The sequence below is a fragment of the Papio anubis genome, chromosome 20 (genome assembly GCF_008728515.1).
Source record: "Papio anubis isolate 15944 chromosome 20, Panubis1.0, whole genome shotgun sequence".
In the NCBI taxonomy this organism is placed as follows: Eukaryota; Metazoa; Chordata; class Mammalia; order Primates; family Cercopithecidae; genus Papio; species Papio anubis.
In genome coordinates, this window is record NC_044995.1 from 11,213,956 (window position 1) to 11,237,437 (window position 23,482).

A 23,482-nucleotide genomic window follows, 5' to 3' on the forward strand; every position below is an offset into this window, starting at 1 on the left:
TTTCTTTTTAATTTTAATTTTTAATTTTTGCAGGTATGTAGTGGGTTTATGTATTTATGGAGTACATGAGATATTTTGATACAGGCATACAATGTGTAATAATCACATCAGGATAAATGGGGTATCTGTCACCTCAAGGATTTATCCTTTGTGTTACAAACAATCTGATTATACTTTTGTTATTTTTAAATGTATCATTAAATTATTATTGATCATAGTCACCCTGTTGTGCTATCAAATACTAGGTCTTATTTATTCTTTGTGTGTGTGTGTGTTTTGTTGTTGTTGTGTTTTTTGTTGTTGTTGTTTGTTTTGAGACGGAGTCTCGCTCTGTTGCCAGGCTGAAATGCAGTGGCGCGATCTTGGCTCACTGCAACCCTTTGTGTTTTTTTAATATCCATTAGCCATCCCCACATTCCCCCCACCACTCCACTGCCCTTCCCAGCCTTTGGTTTCTTCATCATTCTAGTCTCTATCTCCATGAGTTTAATTGTTTTAATTTTTAGCTTACACAAGTAAGTGAGAACATGCAAAGTTTGTCTTTCTATGCCTGGCTTATTTCACTTAACATAATGACCTGTATGTTGTTGCAGATGACAGGATCTTATTCTCCTGTTTTTCTTTTGTTTCAAGGGGTGAGTGAGGGGTTGCAGGAATGTTAAGATACCTCTCCACTTGAGACTTTGTCCTGAGCTTATCAGGGGAACTGAAAGAGAATTGAACCAAGCTGCATTTCTCCAGGCGAATCTGGCTCTGAGAGCCCCTAGGTGGAAGTTCCTTACACTCATATCTGCTAGTTGAACCTCATGGTAACTCCATGAAGTCTGGGGGAAGTGCCCGAAGAGGCCACAGGTGGTTCTGGGGCATCTCAGGGGGGCCTCGGTCCAGCACTCACATTCAAGGAGGGATCCGGGCAGGGCCATTGGGAGAAGGCAGGGTGTACGGTGGCCCTCAGCAGCCTGTGGGAATGTGTGTGAGTGTATGTGTGTTGACTGTATCTGTAGGAGTGTGCATGGGAGTGCATTTGTGAGGCATTGTAGCCTAGTGGCTAAGCATGCGGACCCAGACATACTCTGCCTGACTCCAGTCCCAGCTTTGTAATCTCTAGCAAGTGGTTTAATCTCCTTGGGCCCCAGTCTCCTCATCTGTGAAATGGGTGAGTAGACATAGTACCTACCTTCCAGGATGGTTAGAACATCAAGTGAGATACGTTCAAGTACCCTACATGCAGTAAGCCCTCTAAATACTCACTGTTGGTGTGTGTGTATGTCTGTCTGTCTGTCTCTGCTTGTCTCTCAGTGTGTATGATTTGTCCCGTCTACATATGTGAGGCCAGCCTAGACCTGGTCTCTCAGCATGCCTCCATCTGTCTTCTCCCTACAGCCCTGTTGGCCCCCTAGGCCTGTCTTCCTGTTCACCGTGGGCAGCAGAGGGATGGCTGCTCAGCTGCTGACTGATGAGGCATTGGTGAGTCATGTTGCCCTGTCACTCTCCTTTCCAAAGGCTGGATTCCTGCCTTGGGTGAGCCTCTGCTGCTCGAACCCTCTCCAAGGCCCCCAGTCCCATCGTCTGGGGCTGTGTCTGTCCTGATGAGGAGGGCTGTGCTTACAGATGAAGCTGACCCTGGCTGTGGGGTCAGTTGTGGGGGACAGGGAAGCTTTGGAATGGCCAAACTAGCTCTCTGGACTCTCAGGAGACACAGGTGGGAACCTGTGGGAAGTGGTGGTTTAGATATGTGACACTGAGTGAAAAAACTCATGCTGGATGTGTCACCTTTAAAATGGGCAGACACACTAAATGCTCCTTGTGGATGCCTACATGTGTGATGAAAGTACAAAAGCTTATGGGAATGAGGCCCACAAATTCAGCCATGATTTTACCCCAAAAGATAATCACTCTGGAATGTTTGAGTCTGGCTAAGCAATTTTAATATTAAAGATTGCTTTTTCATCAGAGATCTCCTCAGCATTTCTCCACATCATTAAAAACTCCTTTGTAACATCCATCTTAATGACCACATAAAAGTGTTGTTCAGTGGCCATACCCTGGTTTACTTAATGGTTCCTCTGTTGTTGGACCTTTATTGGTTTCCAAGTATTCTTTTTTTGGTTATAAACAGTGTCGTGAGGGACACTGGGCGTAAATCTTTCCTTGTGTCTTATATGATTTCTTTAGGAGCAGTTCCTTGAAGAGGAAGATTGGGTTGGGTATTTTTGAGGTATTTTGATACTACTTTCCAAATCAGTTATGGCGGTAGGTATTCCCACCAGCGTGTCTGAGCAGGTCTCCGCTGGTTTATATGGTTGTTGTCAGGCATTTATTCTGCATGTTGGATATATTTAGACTGGTGTAATATTGCACCATGATAATCAATGATAAATGGATATGAAAGCTATAAACCATGAGCCTGATAGGGCACAAGTGGTGCCAAGTGATTTCTTTCTGAGTAGCATTGTTTGTATTATTAGTGAAGTTCAAGTCTTAGAAAATGTTTACTGGCCATTTCTGTGGGCAGGGAAATGATCCATCTTGTGCTTTACCAGTCTACAGGAATCTGAGTATGCTTTAAAGACTTTACAGAAGTAAATGTGTGTGTGTAAATATTTGTTGCAAATATTCTTCCCAGATTTGCTTTTTGTTTCTTTATTTTGCCTTATTTTTTCATAAAAATATGAAAAAAGCATTTCATATTTTAAAAATCAAATCTGTTGGTTTCTCCCACTGTGGTGTCTTTCTTCATCTTTAAGCTGTGAAAGGGTTTCTCCATCCACAGGTCACAGAGCAGCTATATTTTCTTCCTTTTTGCCATTTATCATTTGAATGTTAACAATGAACTTTTGAATCTACCTGTAATTTATTTTGCTATATAAATGTGTCAGTTGACTTATTTGGGAGCTTTGGTTTATTCTGTCTTCATTTATTTGATACCTTTGTTGAGGTACACATCATGTACCACAAAGTGTACAATTCATTGATTTTGGGTACATTCATAGAGTTGTGTTAACCATCACCACAGTCAATTTCAGAATATTCAGAATATTTTCGTCGTCCTGAAAAGGAGCTGAGTACCCATTGGCACTCATTTCCATTTCCCCCCATCAGTCCGCAGCCCCTGGCAACCGGTAATCAGCTTTCTGTCTCTGTGAATTTGACTATTCTGGACATTTCAAATAAATGGAATCATACACTGTGTGGTCTTTTGTGACTAGCTTCTTTCACTTAGCATTATATTTACAAGGTTCATCTATGTGGTTCATTCCTTTTTTTGACTGAACAATATCCACTGCGTGGTTATACACATTTTATTTATCCTTTCATCAGTTGATGGACATTTGGGTTGTTTCCACTGTTTGGCTATTATGAATAATGCTGCTATGAACATTCATGTATTAGTCTTTGAACATATGTTCTCAGTTCTCTTGGGTGTGTACCTGGAAGTGGAATGTTGGTTCTCATATCGTTAACTCTGTTGAACCATTAAAGGAACCACCAGACTGTTTTCCTAAGCAATTGCACCATGATGCCTTCATTTTTTTCTCATCTGTGATTCTTGCCTTGAATTCTTCTTTTACTTACATTACTTAGAAAGATTTGTTGTTTGTTTTTATTTCAACAGGGTTGGGAGTTTTGGTTTAAGTTTGGGTTTTTAAAAATTACTGCTAGTGTAATTACATCCTGATTTTTAAAAAAATTGAGCCTGTCTGGTTTCAGCTCTTCTGAGTTTTCCCTGTGGTGAAACGGTTTGTGTCATTAGACAGGAAATAGAAAAAGATAGAGTACTAGAAAAAGTGGCCTTGGACACGTACATGCAGAGAACTCAGAGGCCCTTTGTAGCACTTCTGTCCCAACACAATGGGCTCCCAGACCTGGAAGGCTGTGTTCTGTGTCTCAGCACAACTCTGGTGCCAGTTTGGGCTTGGTGCCTGGAGACTGCTCAGTGAATAGTTACTGAGTGAATTAGGTGGGTATACTTAGGGAAGACTTCCAGAAGGAATTGTTATATTACAGTTTTGTTAAATAAATAAATATAGGGGTGAGAGGGAACTTTTGGAGGTAATGGATCCATTTATGGCCTTGATGGTAGTGATAGTTTCATGGGTGCGTATGCATCTGCTAACTCATCAAGTTATGTACATCATTAAATATGTACAGCTTTTTCTATATCAGTCACACCTCAATGAAGTAGTTTAAATTTTTAGAAAAGGAGGAATTACTAGCTGGAGTGGCTGAAAGATACATTGGGCCAAAAGGTCAAATAATATCATATAAGGATCTATAGTTGTACATAAGATATATATTAAATATCAAAATTAAATAATAATAGTAAGAGTCGACATTTACTGAGAGCTTCCTCCGTCACACTGTGCCTGGACCGTATTTCTACACATTTAACCTCATGACCCTGTGGAGGGGGACGTTGTTATCAAGAAGCCTGCTTCTTATATGAGGCTCAGAAACAGAAAGACAGTTGTCCAAGGAAACATAGCTTGTGAAGGGCAGAGCCAGGATTCTGTCGCAGAGTGTGGTTCCTGAGCCCACACTCTGAACCACCAGCCCAACCACTTTCTATCAAAGGTGACCCCTGAGGTAGAGGAGGCTATCCTGAGCCCAAGCCCCAGAAAGGTACCCTAGGACCATGGAAGGACTAGCCAGCGGGGGTGAGGCCTCCCCTTGGGATTTAGTTGGTGGTGGGGAGACTCCGTATGCTGGAGAGAGCCAGCAAGCTCTGGGTGTCAATAACAATAGCTGGCAGTTATTGAGTGCCTGCTGTATGCTATGCACTACCATTCTGAGTGTCTTACATAAATAAGTGGGCAGGTGGGGCCCATGGCAAATTGGAGCTCTCTTGCCCCATCAAAGGGCCAGCCACCACTCAGCTCCAGCCTACAGTGGCCAGATATTCTGGTTAAAGAGAAACTAAAAATTCATTTTCTTGGTAAATTGTGGATTTTTTTTCATGTAACAAAAACAATTTTGAAACCCCCATGGGGCAAAATAGCAATGTGTGCAGCTAGCTTCAGGCCCAGATACATCTCATATGCGGTGCATGCTCAGAGCTCCCGTTCTTTCCTTGTGCCATGGGGGTTGTACCACTGACTCAGTTCAGAACAGCAGGTCCCTCTGTAGGACACAGTAGGTCTCTCATTATTCACATACCATGCTATGAGGAAGCCCAAGCAGCCGTAAGGAAGCCCAAGCAGCCATAAGGAAAAGCGATGTAGAGAAAAAGATGCCCACCAAGGCCTCAGCTATGCCATCCCTACCAGCTCAAGAGACAGACATGTGTGCAAAGAGGCCAGCAGACTACTCTAGCCCAGCTGCCATCCAGCCGCCTCCACACAAGAGATGCCAGGCACGAACTGCCCAGCTGAACCCATCAACCCCAAAATAGTAATAAATTGTTGTTTTTGAGCCATGAAGTTCTGAGATGGCTGCTACCCAGCAAAATATAACTGGATAGGAAATTTAATCTGTGACCGTGGCTCAAGATCTTCATGTGGTAGAGTCATGCATGGATGATGTGATCAGCCAGCAATAATGTGAGACGTGCAGGCCTTCGTCACATGAGGGAGGAGGTTGACTGTCAAGCACCATCTCTGGAAGTAGCTTCAGGATCGCTTGTGATCTATCTGGAAGAGAAGCGCCAGCTGGGACACTCTGCTATATTTATCCAACTGTCTTCTTTATTGGAAAAAGACATGCCATCCATCTCAGGGTCTGATCCAAACTAAACTGCTCCTTGGCCCTGATGCCGGCTAGATTGGTGTTATATGTGGATGAGGCCATATAGTGTTGGGGCTGAGAGTTGAACTGACTGGGTTTAAAATGCTGCCACTCCTATCTGTGTGACCTCTTGTGCCTCAGTCTCCCCCTTTGTAAAAGAGATGAGCTCATAAAAGTGCCTACATAGTAGGGTTGTTTTAAAAATTAAGTGAGATGATGTGTGCAATGGGCTTAGAACAATACCTGGCATGTAATATGTACTTAATGAACATTAGTTATTTTTATCATTATTTACTAATGAATTAGTATGGAAGAAACCTGGTGCCAATACCATGTCTGTCTTATTCACAGTTGTATGCCCAGTGCCTGGTGCATAACAGGCACTTAATAAATATTGGTCGAATGAATACGTGAGTGGGTGAAGTGTCACTCTGTTTTCAGAAACCATCAATGAACATATTTAGAATATGTCAGAATATGTATTAGATATCATTGATCTAGAATTCCTGTTTAGGGGATTCAACCATACTTTTCTGGTAGCCCAGAAAATTATAAATTAAAACACCAGTTAAATTTCCGATCCAGTTATATTTTGCTGGGTAGTAACCATCTTGGAACTTAATGGCTCAAAAACAACAATTTATTACTATTTCGGGGTTGATGGGCTCAGCTGGGCAGTTCATGCCTGGCATCTCTTGTTGGTGGCAGTTGGATGGCAGCTAGGTGAGAGTAGTCTGCTGGCTTCTTTGCTTACATGTCTGTCTCTTGCTTTGGTATGGATGGCACAGCTGAGGCATTGGTGGGCATCTCTTTTTCTCCACATGACCTTGTGGCTGCTTGGGCTTCCTCACAGCATGGCATGTGAGTAATGAGACACCTATTGTGATGACTGGCTTCTCCCAGCGCAAGTGTTCCAGGAGGCTGAGGCAGAAGCTGGAAGTCTTCTGTGATCTAGTCTGAGAGTCCCAGAACATTACCTCTGCCAGATTCTGTTGGCCAAGCAGGTCCCTCAGGCCAGCCCAGATTCAAGGATAGGGGAACTAGACTCCACTAGTGACGGATTTGAGGCCATTTTCGACCAGTCTACCCACTTACCATTGTCTACCAAAACTGACCTATATTGAAAGAGAGTATGAAAATGGGTAATTTGATCCAGCAAAATATAACTGGATCAGAAATTTAACTGGTGTTTTAATTTTCAATTTTCTGGGCTACCAGAAAAGCACGGTTGAATTTTTACCCCCTAAAGCAGGAATTCTAGATCAATGGTATCTAATACTTATTCTGATGTATTCTAAATATGTTCATTGATGGTTCCTGGAAAGGTACCCACATTTTCCTTGCTTGGGCAGCAGGACTGGGCATTTCTGATTCACAGCCCTGAGAGTATGAAAATTGAGAGTATGAGAGTTATATGCTCATTTTGGGCAAATACTCAGAGCAGGTAGCTTTTTATGTGTCTTCCTATCACATATGATTGCTTTCTCAGGCCTGTTCAAGGTACCATGTAAGAAATTTAAGGATTCCGTCATTTGCTGTACAAACATTTACTGAGTACCTACTAAGTGCCAGGCACTGTTCTAGGGCCTGAGGATTCTTTGGTGGCCCAGGCAGACACAACTTCACAACCCCCCATGAGGCAGATGCTGTTATCCTCTTTTAACAGAGGAGGAAACTGAAGCCTGGCGAGGTTAGGTAGTTGAAGATGTTCACTTTCACACGTTCACATAGCTAGAAAATGGCCAAGCCAGGGTTTGAAAACAGGTCTTTGTACTTCCCAGACATGCCCTTTAGACACTGCACTGTCTTTCAAAACAGAAAACAAACAAACAAAAACACTCACCTCCCTGTATTAGTTGTCGCTGTGTAACAAGTTATCCCCAAACTCAGCTGCTTAAAGCAACAATGATTTACTATCTTACCCAGTTTCTGAGGGTCAGGAATGGGGCAGTGACATGGCTGAGGCTCAAGATCTTCAGTCTTCTCAGGGCTTCCCAGGGCTGGAGAATCCTTTCTGAGAGGCTTGCAGAGTGCTTGGTGGTGGGACACCTTAGCTCCTTACTGACATTGGTGGGAGGCTTCAGCTGCTGGTCAGATGGTCCTCTCCAAAGGACTCTACAGGGCAGCTGGCTTCCTCCAAAGACTAATCCAAGGGAAAAAGAGAGGGAGCGTGCCACAGGACCAAAACTGTGATCTTTATAACCTTTTTGTCTTTTTTTCCCCTAAATGTCTTATTGTGCTAAAATACACATAACATAAAATTTGCCATCTTAATCATTTTTAAGTGTACAGTTGAGTGGCATTAAATACTTTGCTAATGTGCAGCACCATCACCATCCATCTCCAGAACTCTTTGATCTTGTAAAACTGAAACTCTGCAGCCATTATACAAACACTTTCCATTCCCCCTCGCCTCCGCCCCCGGCAGCCACCATTCCACTTTCTTTCTCTATGAATTTGACTTGATACTTCATTTAAATCATGGAATCGTGCAGTACTTTTACTTCCGTGTCTGTCTTCTTTCGCTGAGCATAGTGTCCCCAAGGTTCACCCTTGTAGCGTGTGTCAGATGTTTTTTTAAAACAGGCTGAATAATATTCCATTGTATGCATAAGACCGCATTTTGCTTATCCACTCATCTGCTTACATACACTTGGGTTGCTTCCACCTTTTGGCGAGTGTGAATGGTGAGCGTGCGTATAACCTTCCCTTGGAAGTGACACCATACTAACGTCTGCTGTATGTTGTTGATCACACAGAACCACACTGGCACAGTGAAGGGGCTACATAAGGCTGTGGATACCAGGAGTTGGGGATCATTCGGGGCTGCCTTGGAGGCTGCTAACACACACACATACACAGACATAAAACATGATAATATTCACAGTGTCACTCTGATACAGTTGCTGTTCACATTTTGACACATTTCCTTCCATCTTTTTCCTGTGTGTCGTTTTTCGTGCGGTTGAGATAAAATGGTATTTATAGTTTTGGAAACCCAGAGGCAACTCTACATGGAAAAGCTCTGCATAATCTTGTAGTGAAAATAGCTATATAATTGGCCATAGGGGTGGGCTATTATTTAATGAATCCCATGCCATGGATGTTATGGTTGTCCAAAGGCTTGCCCATAGAAATAAAATGGAGTGGACATCTTCGTGCATGAAGCTTTGCCCAATTTTTGGATTGTCTTGTTGGGACAGATTTCCAGAAATAAAATGTCTGAACATTTTAAAGGCATAAAATGTATAATATTAACCTTTTAATTGAAAAAACAATAGGTAAAATGCACCTATTTGAAAATTAGTAAACTGGGAAAATGAATTCTCCCACTTCCCCTCCCCATCTTGAAACCAATAGCATCACCTGCTCTTACCAGATACTATTTTGGTTAAGAGCTTTATTGAGGTGTAATTCACATATCATAAAATCCACCCATATAAAGTAGACACGTTAACATCGAGTGCTTTTTAGTTTATTTACAGTTATGCAACCATCACCACAATATTTTTAAAAAATTTTACCACTCCAAAAAGAAACGCCATACCCACTGGCACTTACTCCGCATTTCTCTCCAACCCACCCTCACCCCTAGGCAACCATATATCTACCTTCATTCTATTTTGCCTATTCTGGACATTGTATATAAACGAGGCAGTGAGGCATACAATATGGATTTTGCCTATTCTGGACATTGTATATAAATGAGGCATACAATATGGTCTTTTGTGTCCAGCATCTTTCACTTGGTGTAATGTTTTCCGGGTTCCTTCATGTTGCAGCGTATCTCAGAGCTGTCGTATGGACGAACCACATGATTTGTCCATTCGTCAGGAGATGGACATTTGAGTTGTTTCCACTTTGGGACTATTGCAAATAACATTGCTATGAGCGTCAGTGTATAGTTTTTGTGTGGCATTCTGTTTTCGTTTTTCCTAGGTGCCTACCAAGAATGGAAGTGCTAGGTCATAAGGTAACTCGGTGTTTAGTCACTTGAGGAAATGCCAGACTGTTTTACAAAGCAGCTGAACCATTTTACATCCTCACCAGCTGTGTATTCTTACCAGTTTCTTGCATTCACTTCCATAAAAAGTCTGCACCAGCCGGGCACAGTGGCTCACGCCTGTAATCCCAGCACTTTGGGAGTCTGAGGCAGGCGGATCACGAGGTCAGGAGATCAAGACCACGGTGAAACCCCGTCTCTACTAAAAATACAAAAAATCAGCTGGGCGCGGTGGCAGGCACCTGTAGTCCCAGCTACCCAGGAGGCTGAGGCAGGAGAATGGCGTGAACCCGGGAGGCAGAGCTTGCAGTGAGCCGAGATCACGCCACTGCACTAAAGCCTGGGTGACAGAGCAAGACTCCATCAAAAAAAAAAAAAAATCTGCACCTATATAGGCACATATGTATAAATGTCCCTTATTATTTCCTCTTATGGAAATGTTAACAAACTAGACACACTGTTCTGGGCATTGATTTGTTTTTTCATGTAACAGTATATTCAGGAGATCATTCTGCATCTGCAGCTAAGGAGCTGCCCCCTTTTTTTTGTTACGGTTGTGTGTATTCCACTGTGGTGGATTCGCTGACCTAATTTAACCAAACCTCTGCTGATGGCTATTTGGGATGTGTTCACTCTTTTTACTTCTTCATCTGATGCTGTAATAAATATCCTTAAACATATATGTTTTTGCATGTGTGTTAATATATCTGAATTAGTCTAAAGTGTTCAAAAGAATTTAAATATTCGTTTTGATACATTTTGCTAAATGCTACTCCATAGACATTATTCCAGTCTGTTCCCCTATCAGGAGTGTCAGAGAGGAATATTTCAGTATTTGAGTTGGACAGAGTGTTTCCTTTCAAGAGGAATGTTGCAGTATTTGTCCTTTTGTGACTGGCGTATTTCACTGAGCAGAATGTCCTCAAGGTTCACCCATGGTGTTGCGTGTGTCAGAACTTCCTTCCCTATCAAGTCTGATTCATTGTATATACAGACCACATTTTGTTCATGTTTTCGTCTGTTAGTGTACACTTGGGTTGCTTCCACCTTTTGTGTATTGTGAATGGTGCTGTTAGGAACATGGGCATGCAAATACAGAGTGCACTTCTAACATTCTAAATTAGATTCTGTCCCTTTCTTGCTCAAACCTTCCAAAGAATGAGTAAGAAGGAGCCAGCTTAGGCCAGACCTGAAGGAAGAACATTTTGGGCAGAGGGAACAGCTAGTGCTAGTGCCCTGAGGTATATTCAAAGAGAGAAGGAAGGCTGGCAGGGCTGGAGCAGAGCCCAAGGGGCGGAGCAGGTGTGGGGACAGGGTGGGGGTCAGAGGTCAGAGTCAGGAATACACATTTGGGCACCACAGGTTTTCATTACCTGCCACTCTGGGTAGTTCATGAGAGGCAGCAGCCTGCAAGGATGAGGACTCGGGCTCTGGAGACAGCCCATGGGGTTCAAAGCGTGGCTGTCCCATGCATTAGCTGTGTGCTTTGGTCCAGGAACCTACCCTCTCTGTGCCTCTGTGCCTTGGTTTCTTTTTCTTTTTCTTTTTATTTCTTTATCTCCACCTTCCAGCTTCCCTCCAGTGCCCCCTATTGACAGAGCTTAACGGAGAGTAGCTACTAAGGTAGAAACAGCACCGGATCGCTGAGTCAAAGCCCGCAGACCTCTGTGCAGAGTGTGGAAGGCGGGCTTTGGGGATGAAAGACAATCATTTAATCACTTTTAAACAGGCATACTATATTATAATGTTAGTGCCTGCCTCGTAGGTCTGTTTTAAGTTAATAATGGATGAATCAATATGTGCCAAGCACAGTATCTGTTTCTCAAGGCTGCTGTAAATAAGTACCACAGACTGTGCAGCTTAAACAAAGGACATTTATTCTGTCACAGTTCTGGAGGCTGGAAGTCCGTGATCGAAGTATCTGCAGTACCACACTCCCTCTGATGGCTCAAGGGAAGGCTCTGTTCCAGGCGTCTCTCCCATCTGCTGGCAAGTTCCCTGGCTTGTGGCAGCATAACTCCATCCTTCACACAGCCTTGTCCTTGTGTGCATGTCTGTCTCTGTCCACATTTTTCTTTTCTGAAATGCAAATTAAAACCACAGTGAGACACCACCTTACCCAGCCAGGATGACCATTATTAAAAAGTCAAGAACCAATAGATTGGCATGGATATGGTGAAAAGGGAATGCTTATACACTGCCGCCGGGAAGGTAAATTAGTACAACTTCTTTGGAAAACAGTATGGAGGTTTCTCAAAGAACTAAAAGTAGATCTACCATTTGATCCAGCAATCTCACTACTTGGTGTCAACCCAAAGGAAGATAAGTAATTATATCAAAAAGACACCTGCACGTGTATGTTTATTGCAGCACAATTCACAATTGCAAAGATCTGCAGTCAACCTGAGTGCCCATCAACCAATAAAGAAAATGTGATACACACACACACATATATATATCACATTTATACACATACACATATACATACACACACATACCATGGAATACTACTCGGCCATAAAAAAGAATGAAATAATGTCTTTTCCAGCAACTTAGATGGAACTAGAGGCCATTATCCTAAGTTAAGTAACTCAGGAATGGAAAACCAAATGCTGTGTGTTCTCACTTATGAGTGGGAGCTAAGCTATGGATATACAGAGTCATACTGAGTGGTATAATAGACTTTGGAAACTCAGAAGGGGGCAAGGTGGCAGGGGGGTGAGGGATGAAAAACTACATATTGGGTATAATGTACACTATTCAGGTGATGGGTGCACTAAAATCCCAGACTTTACCACTGTACATTTCATCCCTGTAACCAAAAATTACCTGTACCCCTAAAACTATTGAGATTTTAAAAATTAAAAAACAAATTTCCCCTTTCGATAAGGACACCAGTCCTGTTGGATTAGGGCACCCACCCCCACTCCAGGATGACCTCATTTTAACTAATTACATCTGCAGCAGCCCTGTTTCCAAATAAGGTCATGTTCTTGAGGCCTTGAAGGTTGGGACATCAACATATGAATTGGGGGGGCTCAACTCAGCCCATACCAACCACTTAGAGTAGTACCTGGCACATAGCAGTTGCTGCATAATGTCTGGTGTTGCCTACCTCATCATCACCATCCACCCTGCTCCGCCAGGTTCTTTCAGTCCACAGGCTTGTGACATCTACCACAAAGCGCTGCTCCTTCCGCGTGGCCTTCTCTCCACTCCCCAGCAGTCTCATCTGCCTTTTTACCTTCGGGTCTTGATCCAAACTCTCTTCCCTACCCAGAATCTCCCCCTAAAGACCCAACCACCAGTTCTCTTCACAGACTACTCAGAGTCTTCCTGGGCACCCCCTATAGCTGACATTACTCAGGCACCTGGAGACCTCTGTTCATACCTTCATGATTGATTGCATTTACCAAGTTACGTGTCTTTGCCTGTCTGTGCCATGAGGAGTTAGTTCGTGAACCTTTTGTGTCTGTATCCCAGACCTGGGCTTGCTGCCTGGCGCTTAGTAGGGGCTCAGAAAAGTTAGCTGTGCCCCTGGATTCCATCTGGGGCTCTGCCTCTGCTGTGCTTCTGATGCACTTGTTGATTCACTGGGTTAGACTCACTTTGCCTTCAATTCCTTTGCATCTGGTTCTCAGATCTGTCACCTTCTGTTCCAGAATGTCTCATATGGGATTTATTTCTCTGTCAGAGTGCCAACCCAATATAACTAGACACAGAGAAAACTGTGAGTGATCCCTTTAGAACCCTGCATCTTACTGAAATCACTTCAGCTACATCCCATCTGCCTCCCCTAAATCCTCTTGGCTTTTCTGGCCATTCCGCCAGGCCTCTGTAAGGAGGGCCCTGCGATGAGCGGATGTGGGTTTCCTCTTACAGGAGTCAGTGACGTTCAGGGATGTGACTGTGGACTTCACCCAGGAGGAGTGGCAGCAGCTGGAGCCTGCCCAGAAGGACCTGTACAGGGATGTCATGCTGGAGAACTACAGGAACCTGGTCTCACTGGGTAAGGGGCAGCTTCGTTGAGTTACTCATCATTGGCCCATAACTTCAGGACCACAAATAAATTTAAAAAAAAAAAAAGATCAACAGATCTGACTACATGGAAAGTTTTAAAATTTGCTCTACTTGAAGCTAAAAATAAAGTTGATAGATGATGGTATGGGAAATAATATTTCTCCCGTGTTTACATTCAAAGGGTCATAATTATGTTAGCAGCTCCTGGGAATAAGAAAAAGACTAAGAAATGATAGAATGGACCAAACTTATGAGTTGGTGATTCATAGATACAGAAATACACAAAGTTACACTTTATAAAAGTTTTTTAAACCTTACTACTGGAGACACACAAATTGAGATACCAGCAGTTTTTGCCCATGAGGTACACAAAGATCAAAAAAGAATAATAGCCTATATTATGAGGCTATAGAGAAAAGGACTCCCATTGTAGGGGTATAAAGTTGCAACAGCTCTTTGGGAGGATAGCTTGGCCTTATCAATCAAATATTGAAGGATTCCGTTTTTAGAGATCTGTCCTTTAGAAATTCTCACGTAAGTATGCAAAGTTTTCCCTGGGAAGAAAAATCAAGGGAAACGACCTAAATGCCCAGCTGCCTAAGACTGACTGAACGTATCAAGGCCTATCAATATGATGGAAACCAGGCATCTCTTCAAAGCTGAGGACTGTTTGTAGGCACTGCCATGAAAAGATGTCCCACAACGTACTGTGAGGTGAAAACACTCACTTTTGGAATCAGAGTGTGGTCCTATTTCTTTAACAACTTTTCTGGAGGTATTATTGACCTGTAATTAACCGCACATATATAAAGTGAAGAGTTTGATGCATTTTGACGTAGTGCATACCCACGAAACCATCACCGTGATCAAGATAAAGGACACATATCCTTCATCCCCAAGAGTTTCCTCATCCTCCTTTATTACCCCTCTCTCCCCATCCTCAACCGCCATCTCAGGAATCCGCTGGTCTGCTTTATGTCGCTGTGGTTGAGTTTGCATGCTCTCCAGTTTTATATACATAGAATCATACGGGTACTTTTTTTTTTTGGTCTGGCTTTTTTTTTTATTTGACTTGGCATTATTTTGAGATTCACCCATGTCACTGCATGTTTCATAGTTCATTTATTTTTATCTCTGTGTATTATTCCATTGTATGGGTATGCCACAATTTGTTTAGCCATTCGCCTGGTTATCAACATTTGGGTCATTTCCAGTTCTGGGCTATTAGAAATAAAGCTGCTGTGAACATTTGTGAACAGTTCTTTGTGTAGACATTTGCTTTTCCTTCTGTTGAGTGGAAAGTCTGGATCATGTGCTACATGTATATTTAACTTGTTTAAGAAACTGCCAACCTGTTTTCCAAAGTGACTGTTTCCACCAGCAGTGCACAAGCTTCATTCCAATTGCTTTATATTTTAAATTTAGCCTCCCTTGTAGGTGTGTGGTCTCATCACTGTGCTTTTCATCTGATACTGACACTTGTAGGTGTGTGGTCTCATCACTGTGCTTTTCATTTGATACTGACACTTGTAGGTGTGTGGTCTCATCACTGCGCTTTTCATTTGATACTGACACTTGTAGGTGTGTGGTCCCATCACTGTGCTTTTCATTTGATACGGATAATCTTTTCATGAGCTTATTTGATGTTTGTATATTCTCTTTGGTAAAGTATCCGTTCAAGTCTTTTGCCTATTTTTCCCCCCCATTGGGTTCTTTATTATTGAATTTTGAAAGTTCATTATTTATTCTTGATACAAGTTTTATCAGATATATGCTGTGCAAATATTTCCTCCCATTCTGTGGATTGTGTTTTCACTTTCTTGATGGCATTATTTCTGACTCTAAAGTTTTTAATTTTGATGTAGTCTGATGTATCTATTTTTTGTTGTTCTTGTTGCCTGTATTTTTGGCGTTATATCTAAACAGTCTAACCCAAAGTCATGAAGATTTATTCCTGTGTTTTATTCTAAGGTTTTAGTGGTTTACCTCTTCACTGAGGTCTCTGATCCATTTTGAATTAATTTTTGTGAATGATGTAAGAAAGGGGCTCAGCATCATTCCTTTGCATGTGAATATCCAGGTGCTCCAGCGCTATTTGTTGAGCAGAAGTTTTTAATACAATGAAGTCCAGTTTATCAATTTTTTGGTTTTGGTGTCTTTGTAAGAAATCTTGGCCTATCCCAAGGCCTCAGAGGTTTTCTTCTGTAAGTTATATAGTTTTAGGTTTTACATTTTGTTCTTTTGATCTATTTAAATTTCTTAATATGATATAAAGTATTAATCCAAGTTTATTGGGGTATGTGGGGAGGGGGGACAAATGTATGTCCAGTTGTCCAACACCATTTGTTAAAAAGACCACTTTCTCCAATGAATCGCCTTTGCACTTTTGTCAAAAATCACTTGTCCCTACAAGTGTGGGTCCAATTCTGAATCCTGCTCTGTCCATCTGTTTGTCTGCCTTTGCATCAATACCAAGCAGTGTCATCCTTTCAGATCTTGCTTTTATGACTCGTGCCCAGTCTAGAATGACATTCTCCTAAAGACCATTCTGGGTGTTCTGCCCAAAACCCCACGAATGACAAGGTTTTACAGTCTGACTGGTAGGAAAAGGCACTCTTCTCAGCCCTGTGTCAGCTCTGGGCACTGTTTTCAAATCCTTTCAGATGGTTTTTTTCCTGCGTTGGGTGGTTTCCTGACTTGCATGTTTTGACCAACAGTCTGCTGAATACTGGAGGGAGTTCCTTGCAGGTCTTCAGAGCACTCTGTGTGCAGCTCATTCCTCTCTAGTCTGTCCTGGGAACTCTATCTGCCTTGGTCTCTCAGCTCCATCTCCTCAACTTGGGGAGTTGGCCAGACTGTACCTCAATTTACCTTTCCTTTGTCAGAGCCTGGAAACTTCCCAGGCAGTAAGCTGGGGCAGTCGTAGGACCCACCTTGTTTGATTTTCTTCTCTCAGGAATTGTTACCCTTCCTTGCCTGATATTTAGTGTCTTCACATCCATTGTTTTATATATTTTGTTTTAGGCTCAAGGGAATCTCATCCTTTATACTCCATCTTGGATGAAAACCCCATTTGGGGGAAAAATGTGTGTGTGCACGTACAGGTGTGTTGTGTGTATTTTTTTAAAGGTATGTGTTGGAGGGGAGTCTAAAATATAAACCAAACTGTTAACTCTGGTGAGTAAGATTACAGGAGACTTCTGTTTTCTTTTCTTTTTTTTTTGAGACAGAGTCTTGCTGTGTCGCCCAAGCTGGAGTGCAGTGGCATGATCAGAGCTCACTGCAACCTCTGCCTCCCAGGTTCAAGCAATTCTCCTGCGTCAGCCTTCTAAGTAGCTGGGATTACAGGCGCCTCAGCCTCTCAAGTAGCTGGGATTACAGGTGCCCACCACCACACCCAGCTAATTCTTGTATTTTTAGTAGAGATAGGGTTTCACCATGTTGGCCAGGCTGGTCTCCAACTCCTGACCAAGTGATCTGCCTGATTCAGTCTCCCAATGTGCTGAGATTACAGAGACTTCCATTTTCTCCGTTCCATTTTGGCGTTTGATGTTTTAAAAACAAGTGTAAATTACTTTGTAATCAGAAACAAGCATAGAAAGACAGAAAACTGAAAAACTATGAAGGACAAGAGATTTAGCAATGTGAAAAAACAATGCACCTACACTTGTATCAAAAGGAATGAATGGCATTTTGCACATTAACGGCTTTTGGCGACAGTGCCCCGTGCAGAAGCTTGGGATGTCTCCCATGACAGTGGCCTTGCCATCAGACTTTCTGTTCTTTTGCTGACCTGATTAGAGAAAAGGTGTGATCGGGTAGTTTTAATCTGGGTGGGGTGGACTTGTGTTTTCACAGCTGTCATGGTTAGCGCTGAGTGTTTGCTGTTTGCAGATGATCTCGACTGCAGGGTTTTAACTTGTGAAAGGGAAGTGGCTTCCTTCCCCCTGTCCCTCTGCTGGTATTCTTCCCCCAGCTCTCCTGATTTCTCGAGGTCATGTTCACTCCAGGAGACTTCCAGCTGTATTCACAACCAAGACTCCTGGTCCTCTCCAATCGCTGCCAGCTCATATTCCAGAGCATCTCAGACTCCACAGGCCCCAGACCAAATTCACCATCACCCCTGGAGACAGTCTTCTTTCCGCCGAGTCTACATCCCACACTACCATCTGTGCCAACATCTGGGCATTGTGCCACGCCCTGACTAGGGTCTCTAAACCACAATCGTTCACCTGCATTAAGTATTTCTCAGCTCTTTTCGTCTGAGATGGGAAAAGTGATGCATGGTAATATAGCCACTCCTCAGGAGCCACAGCTCAGGGGCCACACTGCTAGGGCTTGAATCCTGCTGTGCCTCAGGTGTATTGTGTGACCTTGAGTACATCTCTGACTCCATTCTTGGAATCTCCGTTTCCCCGTCAGCAAAATGGGGATGGTCATAACTGTCTACTACTGTACGTAACTTAAGTATGATTGTGAGGGTCTCCAGAGGTCCATGCAAATTGCTTAGCACTGTGCCAGGCGTGTTGCCAGTGCTCCATACTCACTTATCTGGTGCCTACCATGTGCAGGCTGTGTGAGGAGCTGGGGGGTGAGCAAGGCCCTTGCCTCTAGTGGAGCTGACTCCTGCTGGGGGCTGATAATAAACAGATCAAGGGATAGGCAGAGAAGAATTGCCACAGGTCACTGAGTGTTCATAAAGAAGTGGGCAGGAGGACCTTCCTTCCTTCCATAGGGTAGATTGGGAAGGCTCCCGTGGGATTGTGGGGAAACAGGCCTGAAGGATAAGGACGTCCACGGCAGGTCCACAGGACAGTGGGTACAGAGGCCCGGAGGCAGGAAGAACACACGGACAAGAGGGAGAGCATGGTGATGAGAATTTGGGAGGGAAGGTGGCCAGGGGACGACTCAAGCAGGCCAGCTGGGTGCTGAGAGCCCTGAGGCTGCTGAAGGTGCTGGCATCATTCTCAGTACAGTAGGGAGGCCACGGGAGGGCTTGATCTGACTCCTCAGAAGACCACACTCCCGGAGGAGTGGAGGACGCATTGCAGGGGTGAGAATGGGGTGGGGAGGACAGAGAGGAGCTGCTGTTGCATTTCTGGCAAGGGCCCACAGTGGCCAGCCAGCTCTTTTGTCAGCGGGGACCGGGAGATTTGGTCTGATTCAGGCTGTTTGTGCACAGCGACGCTTGCCAACGGTCAGGACGGTGGGAGGGAAAGGGCAAGTCAGGGTGTCTGCTAAGTCTCTCTAAAACAATTTTTTAAATTTTATATTTAAAACTGTGAAAAATATATATAGAACATAAAATCTACCATTTTAACCACTTTTAGGAGTACAGTTCAGTGGCCTTAAGGACATTGATGATGTTGTGCAGCCATCACCGCCATCCATTCCCAGAACTCTTTTCATCTCCCGCAAATGAAACCCTATCCCCTAAACACCAACTCCCACCCACTCCTCAGCCCCCGGCATCCTCTGTTCTGCCGTCTGTCTCTGGGAATCCGACCTCCAGGTACCTCAGATGAGTGGAATCACATAGCATTCATCCTTCCATGTCTCTTTGATGGGCTTTGCTTTTTTAAAGAAATGTTTTTCGTGGGGAAAGTCTGAAATCCCAAGTTTTGTATCGGATGTATTAGACTTGGGCTATCCAGTTGAGATGCTGGGCTTTTTTGAACAGTTTGGACATAGCCCAGAAAGCAGGTCTGGGCTGGAGGTGCATGTTTGAGCAGCATCAGCCTGTGGATAACATTTAGATCCAGACTCACTTCGTGTGGCTTTGCAGGTCTGGTGTGATTCAGGAGAGGGGTCTCAAACTCAGGTGGCCTCAGGAACTACCAGGTGGATCATTTATATAGGGTAGGGGGACAGCTGCTGCCCCACGCAACGTCTTGTCGCCCATAAGAATGAGGCTCCATGTGGCTGTGTGTTCACGTGTGTGTTCATGTAGCTGGCAGCTACAAGGACAGCAACTTTTAAATGTTGGAAATGAGTCCCCTGATGCAGAGTCTAGACTCCCAAGAGCCACCTAGGCTAGAAATCGAGGTTTAGAAATGAACAGGATACACATGGAAGGTGATTGAAGCTGTGGGTATGGGGGTAGTTAGCCAGGGCAGGGTGGATGAGCAGAGAAGAGGGTCTGAACCCAAGCTCCACGGAATGCCTGCCACCCAAGAACCAGGCAGCAGAGAGGGGTGTGACGGAGCAACAGAAGCAATTGTGAGACCCCAGGTCATGTGGTTATTACGGGCTCAAGTGAGCAGTCCTGTGTGTACGAACACTCTTAGTGCTGAGGCTGACAAGAGGGCCGGGGTGCGGGAGGTCTGGGGCCAGCCAGGGCAGGTGCATGATGAGCTAGCAGGAGCCAGAGCCCCAGCCAGGGGAGGGGGTCTCGCAGCCAGCAACCCGGGGGCAGTTACACCAGAGAAGTGGCCAAGGGGCAGGAGAAATGCCCGATTTTTCTCTCATTTCACTTCCAGTTTCCTGCCTTCGGCCAAACACACAGGAAACCAGTGGGTAAAGTCAGCATCCTGAGTACAGGGCAGGTCAGAGAAGGGTGGAGAATAGAAAGTGGGTCGAAGGAGTAGAGAATAACCAACACATGCCATATAAATGCTAGTTATTTATTATTTCTTTATTTTTATTTTTTCAAAATTTATTTATTTATTTTTTAAGAGAGTCTCATCCTGTCACCCATGCTAGAGTGCAGTGACGTGATCATAGCTCACTGCAACCTCGAATTCCTGGGCTCAAGTGATCCTCCCACCTCAGCCTCACAAGTAGCTGGGACAACAGGCATGTGCCACCGTGCCCGACTAATTAAAAAAAAAAATTTAGTAGAGGCGGGGGGGGCCGTGGGGGAGGGAGTCTCACTTTGTTGTCCAGGCTGGTCTCAAGCAATCCTTGCCTCGGCCTCCCAAAGTGTTGGGGTGACAGGCATGAGCCACTGTGCCTGGCCATCTTATTATTTCTGATAAACACTGTTGCTTGAGGAGCATGACTGGTTGTGCGTCCGTGGGATGAGGTGAGGAGGCCCTGCAAGTCAGTAGCTGGCTGCAATCATTCCTACTCAGGTTTGCAGAGCCCGCCCTTGGCTCCCTGCTAGCCCAGCTCACTGCTACAGTTGCTCTCCAGCCGTGCCCTTTCCGAGCTCCTGGTGCCGCTGTCATCCCTCTTCTGAAGGGACATTTGCTCTCCCTGCTCACCTCCTGTGTTGACTCTGCCTCATAAACCACATTGGCCTCAGTTCCATGCCTCCCACTTCCCTCCCTCTCTGATCCAACGTTCTTCGTTGCTAACTCGCTCTGTGCCTTGGGCCTCACTGGGGTCGATTTCATTTGCTCCTTCCCGCTGTGGAGACTCCTCACTCCCAGCATCTTTAACTACATATATTTGCATCTTCTGTTTTTGTTTTTGTTTTGTTTTGTTTTCAGACTGGGAGACTAGACCTGAAATGAAAGAGTTGGATCCAAAGAAGGACATTTCGGAAGACAAACCCTCTGTTGTTGGGGTGGCCACAGGGGGACCGACGAGGAACAGTGCCAGGGGTCCTGGCTCAGAAGGAGTGTGGGAACCAGGCAGCTGGCCAGAGAGGCGGCGGGGAGATGCGGGTGCCCAGTGCGAGCCACTGGGAATTCCCCAGGGGAACAAACTCTTGGGGGGCTCAGTACCCGGATGTCATGAACTGAAGGCATTTACCAACCAAAGCTGTGTCCTGGTTCCACCACGGCTGGATGACCCCACAGAAAAGGGGGCCTGTCCACCCGTAAGGCGTGACAAGAACTTCTCCAGTATTTCGGACCTCAGTAAGCCCCCCACGCCCTGCGTGGAGAAGAAAACCTACGACTGCAGCGAGTGTGGCAAGGCCTTTAGCCGAAGCTCGTCCCTGATAAAGCACCAAAGGATCCACACGGGAGAAAAGCCGTTTGAGTGCGACACCTGTGGGAAGCACTTCATCGAGCGCTCGTCCCTCACCATCCACCAGCGGGTGCACACCGGCGAGAAGCCCTATGCCTGCGGGGACTGCGGCAAGGCCTTCAGCCAGCGCATGAACCTCACTGTGCACCAGCGCACGCACACGGGCGAGAAGCCGTATGTGTGCGACGTGTGCGGGAAGGCCTTCCGGAAGACCTCCTCTCTCACCCAGCACGAGCGGATCCACACGGGGGAGAAGCCCTACGCGTGCGGGGACTGCGGCAAGGCCTTCAGCCAGAACATGCACCTCATCGTGCACCAGCGCACGCACACCGGGGAGAAGCCGTACGTGTGCCCCGAGTGCGGGCGAGCCTTCAGCCAGAACATGCACCTGACCGAGCACCAGCGCACGCACACCGGGGAGAAGCCGTACGCCTGCAAGGAGTGCGGCAAGGCCTTCAACAAGAGCTCCTCGCTCACCCTGCACCAGAGGAACCACACCGGCGAGAAGCCCTACGTGTGCGGCGAGTGCGGCAAGGCCTTCAGCCAGAGCTCCTACCTCATCCAGCACCAGCGCTTCCACATCGGGGTGAAGCCGTTTGAGTGCAGCGAGTGCGGCAAGGCCTTCAGCAAGAACTCCTCGCTCACGCAGCACCAGCGCATCCACACCGGGGAGAAGCCCTACGAGTGCTACATCTGCAAGAAGCACTTCACGGGGCGCTCGTCCCTCATTGAGCACCAGATCGGATCCACACCGGCGAGAAGCCGTACCGGTGCGGCCAGTGCGGGAAGTCCTTCATCAAGAACTCCTCCCTCACTGTGCACCAGCGGATCCACACGGGCGAGAAGCCCTACCGATGCGGCGAGTGCGGAAAAACCTTCAGCCGGAACACGAACCTGACGCGCCACCTGCGGATTCACACCTGAGCGCCGCCGTGCAGGGCTCTCCCTGGCGGTGCCCAGGACGGACGTCAGAGGGATGCGCGCTTTGCCAGCAGTGCTGTGAGAAGTTCTCCCCTGGGGTGGGGACTCGGGGTCAGGGGACCTCAGGAATGTGGGGTTGTGGAGGGGCTGATCACACATGCCCCCTCCTTACTGAGCCTCAGAAAGCAAGCCCCTCGGTGTCGGACGTATCTGGGGACATTTCAGGGTTCACTGTAACTGAGCCATGGCCGCTGGTAACAGACATCAGGGTTCCAGACTAGCTCTCTGAGTAACTGTCCTACGAGCTTGGACAGGTCACGCCTGCCTCCACATCTCTGTTTCTTCAATGGGAAAGTGGAGCTGGTGGAGGGGAGGGAGGAGGCATCTCCCCCTTTGTCAGATACACCCTGGCGTCCAGATGCAGCTTGTCACCATCTGCATTGTCTGGGTGGGTTAGGAGCATGAGGGCTTTCCTATCCCTCCACCCACCATTTCCCTGCAGTGCGCGCTGGAAGCCACCAAGCTAGGAAGTAGGCAGGAGTTTGCCGATTGTTTGTGAGGGGAAAAAAAAAATTTTTTTTTCAGAGTTAGCAAATAACAGTAACTACTGCTTTGAATGCCAAAGTTTCTTAGAGTGTTCTGTTACATTTTTTAAAAATAAAACTTCCAATTAAGGGAGACTGTGTCATTTTAAACAGTCTTCTGTTTTGGCCAGTTGTCTGGTCAAAATCGGCTTCAGTGATTGTGGGAGGGGCAAGAGGGAAAAGAAACAGCAGCAGGTTTGATATTCAGGATTAAATATGCATGGATTCAATAAGTATATATATCTAAGCAGAGACTATTTTTATAGTGATTTTTGCAGCTAAATGTGAAGGCAACTGTCTTAAGTCCCTTCCT

At 45.3% G+C, this 23,482-nt stretch overlaps 2 protein-coding genes across 2 annotated transcripts in view; both read left to right on the plus strand.

The window, feature by feature from the left end:
- The first annotated feature begins 546 nt into the window (after nt 1-546).
- Nucleotides 547-23,263, plus strand: ZNF71 (zinc finger protein 71). The gene is given in 4 exon segments (XM_017952725.2): nt 547-1,467; nt 13,610-13,736; nt 21,181-22,401; nt 22,404-23,263. Coding segments are annotated over 4 exon segments (1,644 nt in total). The 5' UTR covers nt 547-1,356; the 3' UTR covers nt 22,589-23,263.
- Nucleotides 1,383-23,482, plus strand: part of SMIM17 (small integral membrane protein 17) — a 62,400-nt gene continuing 40,300 nt past the window's right edge. Inside the window, exon 1 of the mRNA XM_009195434.4 lies at nt 1,383-1,467. The gene's annotated coding sequence lies outside the window, so the exon portion shown is untranslated. The remainder of the gene's footprint in view (nt 1,468-23,482) is intronic.